Source organism: Eptatretus burgeri, chromosome 7 (genome assembly GCF_056783735.1).
Source record: "Eptatretus burgeri isolate ZD-2024b chromosome 7, Ebu_testis_v1, whole genome shotgun sequence".
NCBI classification, from domain to species: Eukaryota; Metazoa; Chordata; class Myxini; order Myxiniformes; family Myxinidae; genus Eptatretus; species Eptatretus burgeri.
The window spans coordinates 100,608,809-100,628,808 of record NC_140967.1 but is presented as its reverse complement, the minus strand read 5'-3'; the positions used below and the strand labels follow the sequence as shown (position 1 = coordinate 100,628,808).

The window sequence follows — 20,000 nt, the reverse complement described above, 5'->3', positions numbered from 1 at the left end:
AACATCCTCATAACATGATGCTGCCACCACCTTGCTTCACAGTAGGGATGGTGTTCTATGGGTGATGTGCTCTGTTGGGTTTGCACCAAACGTAACGTTTGCATTTTGGCCAAAAACTTCCATCTTGGTTTCGTCATTCCACTAAATTTTTTGCTACATGGCTCCAGAATCTCTGGAGTGGTTTGTTGTATACCTCAAAGGGGACTCATGTTGGGCATTTTTGAGTAATGGCTGCTTCCTTCTTGCCACCATACCGTACAGGCCAGACTTGTGGAGTGCATGGGATAATGTTGCCAAGTTCACACAATGACCAGTCTTTGTCATAAAGGCATGTAGCTCTTTCAAAGTTACTATTGGCCTCTTGGTGGCCTGGCTGATCAGTATCCTCCATGCTTGGTCATCCAGTTTGGAGGAACGGCCTGATATAGTCAGGGTCTGGGTGGTGCCACATGCATTCCACTTCTTAATGATTGTCTTGACTATGCTCCAAGGGATATTCAAGACCTTCAAAATATTTTAAACCCATCCCCTGATCTGTGCCTTTCCACAACTTTATTCCAGAGGTCTTTTTAAAGCTTATTGGTGTTCATGGTTGAGTCTTTGCTGTGAAATGCACTGCCCAGCATCGGAAATGTCCAGGAACAGCTAATTTTATCCTGAAATAATGAGAATCACTACAATTTAACACAAGTAGAGGCCAATTAACTTGGTGTGTGATTTTGAAAGTGATTGGTTACACTTGAGCTAATTAACAATTGCTATAAGGGGTTGGACACTTATCCAACCAAGATATTCTAGTTTTGGATTTTTCATTCATTTTCTGAAATTCGTAATGGTATGCGCATTCCCCAGTGAGCTGCCAAGCCTGGCTTTGAATCTCCACCCAGCTTTCAACGGTCACCCTGGTGTTTCGGGTGCAGAGCACGGCATCGATGTGTGCACCATCCATTGGATAGATGGTAATCTTGAAGCCCCATCTGCTGGCATTAGTTGGTGGACATTAAAGATCCCACAGTACATCTTATGAAGAGATGGCGAGCTCTCACCGGCACCCAAAACAAATTACAAATTCCTGCCCAATTCACCTCCAGTCGACTCATTTGCGATGGAATGGCGATCTGTCCAGGATCGATCTTAGCCGCAAAATGTTTCTCGACTTGATGTGAACACCATTAAGCTCTGTCAAGAGTACAAGCTTCCATTATTATTAAAGAAAATACATAAATGTCCTATTTATTTATATATGCTTGATTATAATTTTTGGCGCGTCCTGTAAAACTGAGATTGTGTAGTTCATATCATATTTTGAACATCCCACATATTAAAATGTAGATAATGAAGGATGAACCTTGTTTGTGCAAAACGAAAAAACGAATGAGAGTTATTCCAGAGATGCCAAGTAAACTCGGTGTGCACAAGGGGAATTTCTGTGATGGATAAAATGAGTAATCGAGTATGGCTTTACGCAATGAAACAACTGCTCACACCAACCTCACCTGGATTTACTGCAAGTGCTCAGCAATTAGGTTGGAGGGAAAATGTCAGTTCATTGTGAACCGATCTGTAGGCCAATACACCGATAAACTCAAACCTGTGAACCCCCTCTAAGCATTATATTTTGTATCCCATTGCTGTGAGCTATAGTCCCTACTATTTGATGTTGGTAGCAGATTTGCAAATATGATACTGGCTGTTTCAATAATTATGGAAACTTTGCCGGTTGATTGTTTCACACGGTTTACTTTGGGCTTAGTTTGAAAATCATATCCTCATTTGCTGAAGGAAAAAATAAAAGACTCATGAGACATAATATTTTTGATTTCACCTTAAAGTCTTTCGTGTCTAACTGTAAAAATCAGTCATTGTTCCTCACCTTTCCAATGTTAAGAGGATCAGGCATTTTAAATTCTTCAAGAACAAAGAACTGATTCCAGACCCAACTCCGTCGGAATCTACGCTTGAATGAGAGCTCAAGTCCCTCAACATCCGTGTCTTGGGGTGCCATCCTTTTGGTCCTATGCCCCATATGACCATCAGCAATCTGTCCTTGGACATCCAGATCACCGTTCCCCAGCTCTTCGCTGTCCAAAATATGGTGATCCAGCAGAACACCTTTATCTTCTGACTTCTTACCCCCAGGACCTGCAAGCAAGATCCAGCCCCTGTCCTCCAACTCTGGGTTGGGTACTAGGTCTGTGCTTGCGTGTGTTTGGTAACTCAGCACCAGCAAAGCAATGAATAGGAAGCAGAATGGCCAGCAGGCCATTGTAGCTCTCGTGCCACTTGTCCTCAATCCCTGCAGCAGGAAGACAAAAACTTTTTAGAAGAATGAATATTAAAGAGACAAGTCTGGAGACGGCAATGGTTCACGAGCAGTATTTGATGATGTAGATTGTTTCAGAAGTCAAGGATGAGACAATGTGATAATTTTTGACCAAGTTATAAAAATGATCAACATGATGTGGTACAAGTGACAGGTTATTAGCTGCAAAATGTCGAAAACCTGATTTCGTTCAACAACTTTCAAAATTTGACCTTTGCGTAACCTTTAAAGGTCACAAAACAATGTTGTGGACATTAAAATAAGGAAACAGGATACGTGCTATAGCTTATTGGAGTTAGTTCGTTGAAGAAGGTCGAAAACCCGGTTCGATTCCCACAACTTTGAAAATTTGACCTTTGTAAACTTCAAAGGTCAAGGATTATGACCTTTGGTGTAAAACTTCCTCTGGAATATTCCAGGAACAATATAACGTCATATAGGCTATATGGCATTTCGCACTCCTCGGATTATCCATACTTTGATGAAATCAGCGTAAAAACAAACTTGAAGGGGGCACCACGGACAAGGTGTTTGAGATAGAGCAAAATGGTTTTAAGACTTTAGGTGGGGAATGACCTCAAGATTATGCATAAAAAATATTGTCATCCTCGCTCTCAAAGTTTGGGCGGTCATATGATTTTTATGTCAAAATTCGCAGTTTTCAAAGTTCGTGACCTTGTGACCTTGACCTTGGGACGAAAATGAAAAATCAAGCTCCGTGGGGCTATGCAGATGCCATTGGGCGAACCAAATACCGAAACCCCTGCCAGATTCGACAAACCCCCTCAGAGAAGATGTAACTTGAAATCGGCTACCCCCTAAAAACACGTTTTTTGGGCGTGGCTCCGCCCATAATGGGCGCACCACGCCCATTCTCAGGAAAACACAATGAGATCATGATATAAACCTCCCACCCAAATTTTATCAGGATCGGATCAAAACCCACGGATCTATGCTCAGGACAGACAGACAGACAGACAGACAGACAGACAGACAGACCCATAACGAATATAGTGGTCACTTACTGACTCGTGAACCAATTACAGAAAAGGTAAGGTCACAAATCTGGGGATTCTTGACTTCGTTTTCTAAAAGGTCTTTGGTGTTGCAAGTAAAACTAGCAACCCCCAGACAAAAATAGCATTCCTTTCCTGTAGTAATTATCTGCAGACTACTGTAGTAGGACCTGTTACGAACTATAGTATTTGAGAATACAGCTTTCATATACTACAATTGTAACTGCAGCATTTTGCCTGGGCAATTATGTAATTTACCCATAAATATTGTGCAAGTCATTTACAATTTAAATGTCACAATCTGAAGATGTTCCAAATGATGAATAATATCAAAGAGCTGGTGTTTAAAGCTTTTTCATCTGGACTTTTGGTGAGGATAACAGCAAAGGTAAAATAGTTTATTAGTTTGAAAAGTCAGAATTTGAAAAATCGCCAAATAATTGAATGAAATAAATTGGTGGAATCTGCATGGACTGTTGTAATGGAATTGAAATTTTTTAAAGGATATCTAAGGGTTAGGGAACTGATGCAGTAAAGTGTAATTTTAAGGAGATATTGGAGAACAAAGTAATGGAGAGGCCAAGACGGGAGAAAATAGTCGAGACGATATATTTTGGCACCTCCATGATATTTAATTTGGTTTTGCTGGTGAATCATAATGATTATGGATACTGTATAACTGTACTACTATGTGTGTATGTATAATGTATGTATATGTATATATATATATATATATATATATATATATATATATATATATATATATATACATATATATATATACATATATATATATATATATATATATATATACATATATACATATACATATATACATATATATATATATACATATATATATATATATATACATATATATATATACATATATATATATACATATATACATATATATATATACATATATATATACATATATACATATATACATATATACATATATACATATATATATATATATATATATATATATATATATATATATATATATATATATATATATATATATATATATATATATATATATATATATACATATATACAGGCAATCCTGGATTTACGACGGTGTCGACGTACGACGTTTCGTGGTTACGATGCATCTCCCATAAATTATTTAACATTTATTAAGAATTTTTAAAGAATAATCAAAATAAAAAGAAATTAAAATTGAGGATAAAAATTCCTCCACAAAGTTAAAACACAAAATAGTTAAAAAAAAAAAAAACACTCAATTGGTGGTATCCATTCACTCAAACAATCACAATCAACAAGGGAAGAAGAAGAAAAGAAAAAACTACACTTGATCTTAGCCAAAAGGCCGAGAAGCGATAACTTTACAAGGTTTTTAAACCTCCTTTTGAACGAGAAACACGTCTATGGTTGAACGGCGCTGATTCGCGCGAAAACGAAAATTCACTCGAAATGGCCGCCCGTTCGGTGGCTCCGTTGGAGCAAGGATTCTCCTTTGAGTCTCTGGGCATGCAGTCTCTGGCTCAGGCAATGCAGGTGACAGGGAATGTGGCCGGCTGCACACACACAGTCCAAGGCCTCCCCTTTTGAAATGAACGCAGTGAACCACAACGGTGCATGGGCTGCGCAACACAGTCTCTGTGCCAGCTCAAGTGGCACACGCAATGAACACAACGGATGGATGGATGGATGGATGGATGGACGGACGCACACACGGTGCACGGGCCGCTACTGCAGGCCCGTGTTGTAGCTGCCAACAGGGCAGTCCTTGCAAACTGCGCGACGATCCTGGCACACATGGCAATGAACAAGGGGGGGGGGGGTCAAAACAGACCCGGGAGGCAAACTGATGAGGGCAGTTGGCATGGCATGGCAAAGGTGGACAGGCAAACAAAGCCGGCAGAACAGGACCGCTGCAGGCAAACACAGCCGGCAGACCATCGACCAGCACAGGTCTTGAAGAAACAACTGCAGACGATCCGGCCGGTACAGGCCTCGCAGCAAAACAGCCAGCAGATGAAGTTGGCCAGCCTCTCGCCGTGCAGTGCAGGTTGGTGGAGGGAGTGCGGTGGTGCTGGCCACTCAGACGACGGCTCGGATCTACCTAAACGTCTCCCTCCCAAGCTATCGCCTTTGCCGGTCTCTGTACCTACCTACTCCCTTAATTTGTAAAAACCAATTTAGCCCCAACTTATTTTTTTGTTATTTTTATTTCCACTTTTACTTCCCCACTCAAAATTCATCCCCTAACCCCCTTTAACGTCCTTGTTCGGCTAACCTATCTTGTCACTAAGCCTACTCCCAACTGCTACGTTCCCTTTCTGGAGGGGAATTGGGGAGGGCTACCGTCCTGCATCGAGGCCCACTCAAGCCTCAGGCTGGCCTCCTCGGAGTTCAGCGATCTACTCAGAGTGGGTCCAGCGGCCCACAACGAGAGTGAAGGGATGGATGGTGCGGAGGGGTACACTTCCTATCTACCCTAACCATTTAACTTTTAAACTACCCCGGGGCATTCAACAAGCACCTCTCGCTTAAACTATCGGTTCTAACAACCAAGATTCCCGTCGCCTGTGTTGGTGTCCTCGCAAATTTCAGGCCTCGCCCCCCAATTTTCCTTCCGTGCCCTCACACGGTCTCATGGCTGGGACGCGTGGCTCCCTTGGCAGGAACTACCCTCTGCCGATTCCCAAACGATGGCACCCCCGGGCACTACACTGCCTCCGAGCCTACCAGCTCCCTGAACACCGAGGATGCCCTCCCTGGCGACTCTCCTGAAACGCTCACGTGGCAGGCTGGCGCCCCGGGCCCCTTCCCTGGGTGCCCGTGCCCAATGCACTGCCCACGCGGCTAATGGTGCCCCAGGCCCCCGCATCATGCGGGCGCACCCGTGCCCACTACGCTATCCCAGCCCCCCATGGCCCCTTGGCCTACCAGCCTGGTGCCCGGGGTACCCACTCAGCGATACTCACCGTTCTTAGCCACGCTCCCAGCCCGTCAACAGGGCTCCTGCACCCCTCCAAACGGGTTTCGAGCCTACTTTCCCAACAACAACAAAACGACCTCCATTTTGTCAATTTGACTAACCCAGCTAACTCACTCTACACTGACCCCGGGGTCCCTTGGGCGGGAATTACTCCTTCCCCCCAATCACTCATCGCACGATGCATTCCACAATCACTCCATTCACTCAGACCCGTTGGCCTCACTCACTCATCAAGTTTCCACTTCACTCTTCCACTCTCACACATCGCCGAACTCTGCCATCCTCTTGCTAAATCCCCTCAACTAACTCGTGCTCCCTCGTCATCCCTTAAACGACAGCACGGTCCTTTTAACCTATGTAGCTAAGCTACGTCCCCTCAACACATCCACAAGTCTGTCTTTGTCTCCAAATAATCCATCCAAAAATCAATTTCCCATCCTAAATCTCCACTAATTCCCTCTACCTCATCCATTCCACGGGCCCCATGAGGACTTACCCCTGCCCCATGAGACCGGTCTAACTATCACTAACCCTTCCCCCTAACTAGTGTTATCCTATGTCCCAGCCAAGGGGATCTTCCACCCCTTGCCCAGGGAGTCCTGTTCACCCGAAAGCGAGGCTTGCTTTTGTTCTCCATTTTTTTTCCCAATTACACGCAGCACCAGCACGGCAACTCACAGCTCACGCACTTTGCACCTTGCCCGTGACATCATGCAGCTGCACGTGTACCTCGTCCCTTCTTGGACGGCACCATCCGGCAGGGTTTCACCCTCCTGCCGGATCCCGACCACACATGAATGGCGAGTGGCGAAGATGGTGGTAGCGTAGTTGTGGAAGGTGGCGTCGTGGTGTGAATGGCGTGATTGTTGGCGTCGTGTAGTGAATGGCGTGATCGTTGAGATGTTGGTTGTGGCGATGTTCGTTGTTGTTCTTGCACCAAAATAACGACAGCAAAAGAAAAACGACTATCTCAAAGGGTCGCAGCCCAAATGAATCACACATATTCCCTCTAAACAACGGGTTTGGGCTAACTACACATGAACTTACCGATATATCTCACCTGAGGACCCTTTATGGTGTATTGCGAATTTCCACAGCCGTAACAATACTTTCATTGAAATTTGTTTTAAACCAAGGAATCCAACAGCTTATGGAGTCATGGTATCTCCATGGTTGTGTTAATTTTTTTTAATTCCAAATGTCTATGCTCAGTAATGAGCTGTGTATATGAAGAAATTATTTTAAGGTCACAGAAACGTTCTTAATATTGGAGTTTTTAGTTAAAAATCAGATGTGCATTTATGTACGTGAATCCATGTGTACCAGTTATTAGGATGTTACATTTGCGATGTGGCATGATGATAACTGCCATCAATGACACCCCAATCAACTCAAAACTCTGTGTCGTTACATACTCACGACATTCTCTGTCTACATACTTGTCTACAAGCCTGAGAGACTGATATTCAATACTGAGATACTGAGACTGATATTCAATACTCAGACAATACTGATACTGAGAGAGAATAGTTAATTCAGAGAGAATTCAGAGAATAGGTCCATCTTCGCTTGTGGAAACATGGGCTGCGGTGAACCAGTTGAAACGGGGCAAAGCTCCAGGGATCTGTGGCATCCATGCCGAACATCTCAAGGCTGGTGGAAATGCTGCACTCGTGTCGTTGCATGCAGTTTTGTGCTCTGCCTGGAACACAGGCATCATCCCAACTGACTGGAAGAGGGTCCTTGTTGTTCCTCTCTGGAAAGGGAAGGGTGATCGCCAAGACTGCAACAACTACCGAGGGGTGACGCTGCTCTCAGTGCCGGGCAAGGTCTTTGCTCGGATAATTCTTGATAGGGTTCGCCACCATCTGCTTGAGCACCAGCGTCCAGAGCAGTCAGGCTTTACACCAAAGAGGTCAACGATTGACCGTATCCTTGCACTTCGTGTCCTCACCGAACGCAGAAAAGAGTTTCGGCAGGGGCTGCTTGCAGCCTATGTTGATCTCTGTAAAGCGTTCGATTCAGTGAATCGGGATGTCCTCTGGAGGATTCTTGGTCTTCGTGGGGTGCCACCAAAACTGATCGATCTGATGTCTGAACTCTACTCTGGTACTGAGAGTGCTGTGAAGTGTGGTGGTACCATCTCTGACTTATTTCCAGTTGTTACTGGAGTTCGTCAGGGATGTGTACTTGCCCCCACACTTTTCAGCACTTGTATGGACTGGATTTTAGGGAGGATGTCGGAGAGATCAAGTTGCGGTGCATCGTTTGGCAATGTCAAGATCTCGGACCTTGATTTTGCAGATGATGCAGTCATCTTTGCGGAGACTTTAGACATCCTCTTGGGGGCCCTCGAGGTGCTGAATGAGGAGTCGGAGCCGTTGGGATTACAGGTTTCTTGGGTCAAAACTAAGATCCAGGCTTTCGGTGACATCTTGGATGCTGCTATCCTGTCTGTGTCTGTTTGTGGTGAGGATGTTGAGGTCGTGGAGAGATTCACTTACCTTGGCAGTGATATTCATGTCTCTGCTGGCTGCGAGTCAGAGGTCAATAGACGTCTGGGTCGGGCCTGGGGAGTCATGGATTCACTGGATCATGGGGTGTGGCGCTGCCGGTACCTGTGCGGGAGGACGAAAGTCCGAGTCTTCAGGTCCTTGGTACTTCCAGTCTTGCTCTATGGGTGCGAGACTTGGACTCTGACCAAGGATCTGAGACGGAGAGTTAATTCCTTTAGTACCAGGTCTCTTCGGAGAATCCTTGGCTATCGCTGGTCAGATTTTGTGTCCAACGAGCGGTTGCTGAGAGAGACTCGGATGAGATTTGTTACTTGCATAGTCCATGAGCGTCAGTTGCAGCTGTATGGACATGTGGCTCGTTTTCCTGACGCTGATCCTGCTCACCAGATTCTCTCAGCGAGGGAGTCTCATGAGTGAAGGAGGCCAATGGGCCGACCACGTGCCTCATGGTTGCTATAGGTTGACCATCATCTCAAGGAGATGGGGATGGGCCTGGCATCTGCCTGGGGGATGGCCAGACGGAGGCCCCTGGAGTACCGGCGGAAAGTGGACGCAGCGACGCGCTGTTCTGGCACATGCTCCCATACCTGACCTGACTGATTCAGGTTTTAATGATAAATTGAGGCATTTAAGCATCAAGTTCCACGATTATAAATCTGATTAACAAAGTTTAGAACATCAAGAGAAGTAATTCATTTTAACGAGCCTGTTCGAAGAACAGAGAGCTAGAGTGATACCCCCGGCGTGAGCATGAGTGTGAAAATGTTAAAGTTTTTGGTGCAAGTTATTTTTTCCTTTCTAATGTTTTTATCCACACTATTTTTTATACGCCCGATATATATATATATATATATATATATATATATATATATATATATATATATATATATATATATATATATATATATATACATACATACATATGTTGTTGTTCATCTTTCGGCTGCTCCCGTTAGGGGTCGCCACAGCGGATCATCCGTTATGATCCGCATACTGATTTGGCACAGGTTTTACGCCGGATGCCCTTCCTGACGCAACCCTGGTCGCCTCTTACGACACAGGGATCAGGATTTGGGTTTCGCCATGATTCCGGGCTGCTTTACACCCTGCCCAGTGCAGAGCCTCCGTCCTCAAGCGATCCTCCAACCCAAGCCTCCGAGTCGCCGGATTACAGGCGCACGCCACTACGCCCGGTATATATATATATATATATATATATATATATATATATATATATATATATATATATATATATATATATATATATATATATATATATATATATATATATATATATATCGGGGCGTATTATGTGATACCGGTTGTCCGTCCGTCTGTCCGTCCGTCCCTGTCCACACTCTAACTCCCAAAGTTTTCAACTTTCACGTTTCGTATTTGGTACATAGGTACAGACTGTGGAGATGGGGTGTGGCGACATACATTCGTCATCTAAAGTGGTTGCCATGGAAACTAGGATGCTGTTTTCCATCCGTTCCTGTCCGCACTCTAACTCCCAAAGTTTTCAACTTTCATGTTTCATATTTGGTACATAGGTACAGACTGGAGACGGTGTGTCGCGACATACGCTCGTCATCTAAAGTGGTTGCCATGGCAACCAGGATGCTGTTTCCATGTAGTAGCACAATTCTGTATATACCTTCTTGTTCGGGCGTAGATTGTGCTCACTTGCGCTCTTGTTACTGATTACAATATACAAATACATATATTGCTTTAAAATTATTTGGATCAGACTTCACTGCAATTCTTTATAAAAAATATTAATTATTAGACTAGTCTTTTAAAAACGATAAATGTATAAACAGGTCAGCATTGGGTGGCTTTGACACCACTCTGGTTATCATACACGAGCAGATGTACCCAGTGTTGCCTGGTGCAAGATATTCTCGTTTTGTATTTTTAATAAATTTTCTGAAACTTGTAGAATTTTTCAGTTGTTCAGTTGGTTGTGGTTTACGATGTGAAAATGAAGGTGCAAAAAGTCTGCTTTAATGTAATTTAATTCCAGGCTATAAGCAACAAAAGGTGAAAAATTTGCAAAGGGGGTGGACACTTTCTATAGGCACTGTATGCCATCTTAAAGTACATAACATAGCATGCCATGTATTTATTGAAGGTCACATCCTCGAGGTGACCTCTGTCTCTGCGCAGGCATTCCTCTAATCTTTCACACATGTTTCCCATGACACAGCGTAGCATCTCCAAAGAAATTCCGGCAATTTTTTGACAAAGTCTTTCTTTCAGGTCTTCAATATTGTGTGGGCAATGAGCAGACACTTTGCCTTTTGAAGTGCCCCCATAAAAAAGTCACATGTTGATCGGTCTGGGAACCTTGGAGGCCCAGTAATGTCACTATTCCTGCAGATGATGTGGTTATGAAAAAGTAGTCGTATGGCAGCCATTAACACTATGGCGGCATGATACGTCACGCCATCTTGTTGAAATCAACTGGCCTCATTAACTTGAGGAACCCTAGTAGCTAGTTGATCAGTCAAAAAAGTTGCACTCATGTTGGCATAGCGGAGATCGGTTTATAAAATCTCCCATTTCTCTGCCCCACCATGTACTATAAATGGATGAGGTGTGTGTGTGTGTGTGTGTGTGTGTGTGTGTGTGTGTGTCCGTGTGTTTTTTGTGTGTGTCCGTGTCCGTGTGTGTGTGTGTGTGTGTGTGTGTGTGTGTGTGTGTGTGTGTGTGTGTGTGTGTCCGTGTGTGTGTGTGTGTGTGTGTGTTATAAATGCACGTCTATTCATGAATCACGAACTATTGGAAAGTACCTTTTGACCCTTTAGACTACTGATACCCCTTTGACCTTTGAAGACCAGGAAAGACCCAAAAGATCCATAGGACCCAAAACATCCTGAAGACCCAGAGGACCCAAAACATCATGAAGACTCCAAAGACCCTGAGGACCCAAAACATCCAGAAGACCCCGAGGACCCAGAATACCCAAAATACCCAAGAGACCCAAAATATCTAGAAGACCCCAAAACATCCAGAAGACCCAAAAGACCCAAAAGACCCAAAACATACAGAAGACCACAAATACCCTGAGGACCCAAAAGACCTAAAACATCCAGAAGACCCCAAGGACCCCAAAACATCCAGAAGACTCAAAAAGACCCCGAAGACCCAAAACACCCAGAAGACCCTGAGGACCAAAAAGACCCTGAGATCCAAAAGAACCAAAAGTCCCTGAGGACCTAAAAGACCACAAGGACCCAAAAGACCCTGAGGACTCAAAAGATCGTGAGAACCCAAAAGTCCCCAAGGACCCAAAAGACTGAAGTCCACAAAGAACCCGAGGATCCAAAAAACCAAAAATGCCCTGAGGATGCAAAAGACCCCAAGGACCCAAAATAATCCGAAGACCGAAAAGACCCGGAGGACCCAAAAAATGCATGCAACACAAAAGTTCCCGAGGACCTAAAAGATCCAAAAGTTCCCAAGAACCCTTGACAGTGATATTCATGTCTCTGCTGGCTGTGAATCAGAGGTCAATAGACGTCTGTGTCGGGCCTGGGGAGTCATGGATTCACTGGATAATGGGGTGTGGTGCTGCCAGCACCTGTGTGGGAGGACAAAAGTCCAAGTCTTCAGGTCCTTGGTGCTTCCAGTCTTGCTTTATGGATGTGAGACTTGGACTCTGATCAAGGATCTGAGACGGAGACTTGATTCCTTTGGTAACAGGTCTCTTCGGAGAATCCTTGGCTATCGCTGGTCAGACTTTGTGTCCAACGAGCGGTTGCTGAGAGAGACTCAAATGAGATTTGTTACCTGCATAGTCCGTGAGCGTCAGCTGCGGCTGTATGGCCATGTGGCTCGTTTTCCTGACGCTGATCTTGCTCACCAGATTCTCTCAGCGAGGGAATTTCGTGAGTGGAGGAGGCCAATGGGCCGACCACATGCCTTGTGGTTGCAGCAGGTTGATCGGCATCTCAAGGAGATGGGGATGGGCCAGGCATCTGCCTGGGGGATGGCCAGACGGAGGCCCCTGGAGTCCCGGTGGAAAGTGGAAGCAGCGACATGCTGCTTTGGCGCATGCTCCCATACCTGACCTGACCTGACCTGTGATTTTTCTTGGTGAATCGGCTTCGCTGTCCATCAGCACGCAAAATCACCATGCTTCCCCATTGTCTTGGGTCGCTCATCTGCATTTATTTATTTTAATTTATTTATATTTTCATTTATTCATTTTCATTTATTTGTATTTTAATTTAGAGATGCTTTCCAATGGTTCTGTGATTTTTTTTTCCCTGGTGTTTCAGCTTCGATACCTGTTGCCATGCGAAATTTCAGCTTTCTACTTCACCCAAAAGGTATCAAACTTTAATATCAGTGAGTGAGTGAGTGAGTCAGTGGTTTGAGTGAGGTTTCTATCTCAGATATATCGAGTATATCTTAGCAACCCCAGCATCTGCTCATTAATAAATTGAATTAAGCTCAATTGGCAAATACTTCTCCAAGCTGGTCATCGAAGGTTGCTGTATAAATGGACAAAGAAAAAGATTATGCTCTCAGACTTTGGGTAATAGGCAGTTCCATGGGTTCTTTGGGCCAAACCTCAAGGCACACTTTTTATTATATTAATTTTATTTTTTTATAATTATTTTTTGGGGGGAATTATATCGGCCAAAGTCCATGTGGATGCTTGAGTTGTATACGTCAAAGGCCACACAGCACCATGGTTCTTTCTGCAGTGTCCAAAGGCCCCCGAGAGTGGTCTTAGTGAGACCAGTGAGTGGTCATGAAAAATTGAAAAACTGCAAAAGGCTGCATCCATCAAACGACAAGAAAAGATGGTCATAAGTTTAAAAAAAAAAAAGGAGTGGGGGAGGGGGGAGGTGGGGGAATCACATTTTCTCTGGGGCAGTGCAGCACATTGTCGATCACACATGTGGCCGAGCTGGGGCAGAATCAGACAATAAGACAGTGCTCGCACAAGGGTGCCCCACTCATGATCTCACTCACGCAACCTGCCAGATGCTCAACTATGACATCTGCGGTACATTACAGAAATATTGTATCATACATGTTACATGTTGTTATCGCATGCTTTAATGCTATCATATTTATATTATATCAGGAGAGCTGGAAGAAGGGAGTTTACTGAATTTTTACAATTACAAATGAGAATGATTATGAACAAAAATGCACAAAGATCAACAAATACACTTAAAACAAGCAGATATCTGACATCAGTAGGAGGGTGCTTCCAAGGTTGATGTGGATTTATTGAAGAACATCTAAAAATAATCGTTCAGTCAATGTTTAAACCTTGTGCAATTATATCAAGTTAGACAGAAAGTGACATTAATGCTGGTCAAAGCATTTTTGGAAAAACCAATATAGCAACCAAATAGAATGGAAAAGTCCAAATCATCCTAATATAGTCTCGACTTGTCACCTTGAAATTATTCATTACTTTGGACTACTCGAAGAAAATTTGGGTGGCATTAAGTTTCTGAATTACTAAGACATTAAAGAATATGTCCCGAAATAGCTGGTTAACACATCCTTCTTCGTCTTCTTCTTCTGCTTGTAGGCAGCACATGACTGCAGGTAACATTACAGGTGAGGCAGCACAACTGTGCCACTGATCCAGTGCCCCCTAAAGGTTATAGTAAATATTTGTAATTTCTTCAGGTACCAATGATAGCTCATGTACAGTACTCTTCACAAAGGACACTGTTGGATCTCTAACATCCATCAACTAATGCTATGCCTGGTGTTGGCTTAATGGTTTAGGGTGGCCAGGCTTGGGATTCCAGGGTCCTGAGTTCAAATCCTGCTCGGCTGTTGAATTAATACCAGGTGGGGTTGACAGCCTGTCATCCTTCTGAGGTCGGCAAAATGAGTATCAGCTTGCTGGGATGATTGAACCATTTGAGTATCTTGTGTTGGAGTGGCGACCTGTCCAGGATTGTTGCCAATAGCCCAGGAGACTGCTTTGGCAGCACCAATGCTCTTTACAGAGTATGGTCCCGATGGAATGGAATGGAATTAATGCTGGCAGACAGTGCATCTGGCTGAACTTCCATCCGAGAAATGACACACTTTTGATGGAAGGCCACTCATACCTTGGTAGCACCAATCTGATGGTTTATAGTTTATAGAGAATCAAACCTCGATGAGGCAGCTCAAAGGTAAGTGTGCTACCCCTGCAACCTCCTGGAGGATGACACCATGTATTTATTCACAAGGCTCCAATCATTTTGCAGACCTGTGATCAGGTCAATGGCACTAATCACTTGGTGACATGCTGTTGCATTTGTGATTCATTGCCACAACTACACAATATGATGTGGACCCGATAGAGCGAGTGGCAGGTGCAGCTGGCAGATGCCAGTAAGTGATGTTGCCCATATATTTGATGCCACAGCAGTATGTCCCATTAATTTCTTCCCTGTCCCTCGTAGTGCTGTGTTAACTGCATGGTGTTACATTCTTGCACTGCAGGTAGTGCTTTGTGTTTGGGAGTGCACCATAACAACTCACTCCATTAAGAGCTTGTGGTATCATGTTCATGTTCCCCTTTACCATGAGGCTAAATTCCCCATTTGCCACGACATACATTTATTACTGTTGCTTTTGCCATTGCATTGTTGCAGTAGCAATGGCATTACATGAAAGGTGTGAACACAACCTTTTCCTGCATTGAATATATTTGTCTAAATTAATACTTTACTTCCATTGAATTTGGGTATTAACATTTTCTATCGCTTCTGTGGGAGGCACTGAGTATTTATATATTTTAACAGTGATTGCATACACTTCTATATTTTGATTATCAATCATTTATGGCCATTACCTAATACAATACAATACCGAATACAAAGTACAAGAGACATGACAATTGCACCACCTTACAACCTGTGATAAACATTGGGGCCATGTAACTATAACATTCGAGTATGACCGTTTTTACAGCCATTTTTCCCTGCTGTGCAGGGGTTTGGCTTTTTCTTGAGGCAATGTTTTATGGCCGGATGCCCTTCCTGACGCCAACCCTGGTCGCCTCTTACGACACACAGGGATATGGTACACCTATTCTTACCGGGGCATACACCGGGACCAGTACACTGACACTCATTTCGCCGACCTCGGAAGGATGACAGGCTGAGTCAACCTCCTGGTGTTAATTCAGCAGCCAACGGGGCTTGAACTCAGGACCCTGGGATCCCAAGCCGCCACCCTAACCACTAAGCCAACACCAGGCTTATAACATTCGAGTATATGTTGGAATAATGAAATAAAAATACACTCAGTATATGTACCTCTCACATTTCTGTTATTTCCTTCTATCCACTGTTTTACCTTCACCATATTATTACTGCGATCTCACAAAATCGTGGTCAATGCAAAACTAGAAAGCATCTGAAAATGCAAAGCCCGTCCGCTTTGTATTCAGACTTCTCCTTCCATATGCTAAATGGTACCTTTTACATTTTGACCTTTTGACCAAATTATTAATTTGAATTCTCTATATAAATCATAATAAAGCTTTGTTGAAAGTTTGATAACAAAAGCTTAAATGACAATTAAAAGTTCAGATCAACTGTATGAAAATTGACAATTTTTTTAATCTCACACTGACCTTTGACCTTTTGACCAAATTATTAATTTGTCTTCCCCATATTCTCAAAATAAAACTGTTGAAAAGTTGATGATAAAAGCTCCAATGGTTAAAAAAAGTTACGGCCCAGACACGCACGCACGCACGCACGCACGCAGCCCAGTCTCCCGCTACATGGGCTAAACATAAAGAGGTTGGATTTCATCGAAACACGAATGAAACAGCAATATAATACGAGTTAGATAAATAAATGATAAAGAGATGAAATAAGAGATTTGATGACTCATAGGTGGGGGAGGGGGGGAGCGAAGGATGTGAACAGCAAGACACGCGAGACAGCTCTGGTTATAATGCCATTAAATGGGTTGTTAGATAAGAGTGGGCTGATAGAAGGAGGGAATGGAAACAAAGTGAAACAGAAAAGGTAAAAGAAAGTGGGTGGGTAAACAGAAGAGTACACACAGTCTATATCTCACCACTGCAAACAGGCTCTTCATTCTTCACTTACGTATACTCTCTTTTTGATGAGCCAAATAAAGCATCGTTATGAGCTCTCTCATCTTTGTATTTATGGCAGGCCAATTTAATGTAAATGATGAAAATGTTGGCGTCTGCAATAAGGTATCTCACCTTCATTGTTTCCTGGTACCTCACATGTCAGAGTACAGGTTAAAAGCACAAGCTTTTCTGGCTTTGTGTCGGTTGACAAATCAGATCCTGCCTCTCACTAAAGCCTCCGATAGAGCTAGTATGATTATATTAAAAGGCATAAAAATAAAAACAGGAGAACACGACATTCCCATTTTATGGACCAGCTTTTTTTTTTAACCTTCCCGGCTACCCCTGAAGATCTGCTTGTGTGGACCGTAGAAAGGATAGTGTGTGGTAGACACAACTGGATGGTCAGAATCCACATGTCAATAGCTGTTGCAGTACATGGTCCATGGTCCCTCAACAGTGAGAGGATCTCTTGGAATATAGTTGTGTGCAAGCTATGCATTTTAGTTGATTTCGTCTTTCTTAGGAAGCTATTAAGGCTATTACAAAGACAACTAGAGGGGGAGCACTCGGTAGAGTGCAAAACCTCCGCCGCCAATACTGCTAGGTCACTCAAGTGAACCTGATATCCTATTCATTCAATTTGACGTCAACAGTGCTCAGAGTTATAGTTAGCAACTTTCACTTTTACTTTTAACTTTTACATACTCAATTCATTCGTCATGACTAGATTCCTTGAGACAGAAATTTATTTTACGTGGGTATATCCACCTGAAGTTCCAAAATCAGCCGCAATTATAATTTTGGCATGTTTTTTGTTGGAAATCACTTAAAACATGAAGAAATGCAAAAAAAAAGAAATCGAAATTTTGTTGAAAAAATTAGTTGCAAAAATTTTTTTTCTCGAACAATTTTTTTTGGGGGGGAGGGGGGTTGGAAATCACTTCAAACATGTAGAAATGCAAAAAAAAAAATTCAAATATTTTTTCAAATTGGCCGCCATAGTGGCCATATTGGATTTTGGACCAAGTCAAAAATCTAACGGCATGATCCTTGGACCAGACCTAACCCCCCCCCCCCACCAAGTTTCGTCAAAATCCGTCGAGGAGTTTTTCCGTAATACTGTTCACAAACAAACAAACAAACAAACAGAAAGGGGTGAAAACAGTAACCTCCATTCATCTTCGATGGCGGAGGTTAATGACACGTGCTCAAGGGTGATCTGTCTCCCTGTCTGTACCCCTCCCGATGTAAACTTGTGCACACCCATGTATCCAGTAAATGGTACTCTTTTTGAGTGGTTGCTGCATTTAAGTTGATTTATCCTTCTGAACCTCTTGTTCTATGACTCACTCGCATCCTGATAATTTTCTTTTTTCCTACCCACTTCCCACTATTTCCTCCTACATAGTCTTTCTATTACATCATGCACTGGCCATGGGAAGGAAAATCCATTGCTGTCAAACTGCCATGAAGCAGACCACTCTTGACCATGAAGCAGACCACTCTTGACCATGAAGAAGGATTCTAAACCAAATGTCCCAGTGGTATCATCTTCAGGCAGGAAATGTGTGGGCACCAGAGACAAATGCCAAATGCCAAACACCAAATTGGGTCAGTGGGGTTGCCCACAACATAAATCACTTCCCTGTTGAAGACACACTGGACTGATGCATATGGAAACGCAACTTACTGCGCAGGTTCAGTTGTAGTTTGTTTTTCACTGTAATCCGTGCAAAAACAACATTGAGATGGGACTGGCAAAATATACATTCTGAAAAGTAATAAAAGCAATAGGATTTTGTGTGGAATTCTTTTCAAGCCCCTAAAGGCCCTGCACACCTTATCAAAGTTAAAAATAACCTTTCTCATGTATATTGAAGAGGAAAGTTTGGAGTCCAACTGTTAAATAACTGGAATTTTGAGCTAAAGGTTTCCCTTCACCGAACATGGCCATTCACATCTGACGTGTGAACACCCAGGTGTGCGAATTTATTATAACTGAAGGACTTGTTGCCCACAGAACCACACTCGGGAGATAGCAAGCAGCGTATTCTGTTGTTCAGTACCATCTGAGAAGACGAGACCACCTGCTATCTACATTGGCAGAACCATTACTCCGGAAAGTGATGTGCCATTTGGCTATCAACCGGGTTTCTGCTTCCTGATCGGTAAACAGAGGCATTCGGAGCAAGGAGACCTATCCAAGGCTTCACCAGTCTCAAATCGAACCCAGGTCCGCTCACTTGCGAGCGCACCATCTACTATGCCACAAGACTCCTGATAATTTTGAGCGAACCCCAGATGAATGGGCATGTCATTCCTGGATTATAATTTCTTTATCACAAGCTTCATTAGGGACCACCCAATTCTGGAGGGAGAAAAAGCGATAACCCAGTTTACATATGACCCAAGGCCCAAAACATGTGACCCACTTGCACCACTTACAGGAATCCAATAATAATCTACAGGTTTATTATTTTTTACAGTATCTAAGGCTCGTAATGGAGCTGCCACACACATCTCACACACATGTACATACAGCCGAATACACGAGACAACACAGGACTGTTAGACAAGACAAACACAACCACTGAGCTTTGGGGAAGAGCCGTCACTTCCCAGGGCACTCTGAGTACCAATGACGTTACAACAATGGCGCCGCATTTCTCACCGCCCTTAATTGGGCATTTCCGAAGGAGGAATTTCATCCTCCTCATGGATGCCAACTTTTGGATTTGTCTATGCTCTATCCTTTTAGATACTGAACATCAAGCATGGAAGCAGCACGTACCATTTGAAAAGTCTTTTGGATGACTCAGCCGGGGTTTGACCCACCGACCTCCAGGACTCGCTTGAACCATTACATGACCTAGTTTTTGTGAAAAAGAAAAAATCAGAAAAATGTCTCCCGCTGCATGGCGGATGGGTTGAAGAAGAAACACAATTACAAAACCCAGCCATCTTGCGTTGCATGGCGGACAGGCTAATGAGGCTTGTTTGTACTTCATGTGTCTTTGCCCATTGACATTTTTACACAAATATTAATGTCTTCTCCATATTCCCAAAAAAAAAGTTT

The 20,000-nt window shown here is 43.4% G+C and overlaps 1 protein-coding gene across 8 annotated transcripts in view; it reads right to left on the bottom strand.

The window, feature by feature from the left end:
• LOC147023910 (cadherin-7-like) overlaps positions 1 to 20,000 on the bottom strand; it is a 149,926-nt gene that overhangs the window by 71,648 nt on the left and 58,278 nt on the right. For 7 of the 8 annotated variants that reach the window (XM_085889907.1, XM_085889899.1, XM_085889903.1 and 4 more), the window contains one exon: positions 1,874 to 2,296. In XM_085889907.1, the coding sequence (XP_085746033.1) occupies positions 1,874 to 2,266 (393 nt within the window). In that variant the 5' untranslated portion in view covers positions 2,267 to 2,296. Of the gene's footprint in view, positions 1 to 1,873; positions 2,297 to 19,715; positions 19,736 to 20,000 lie in introns of those variants that run through there. The other variant, XM_085889902.1, reaches the window with a different exon arrangement.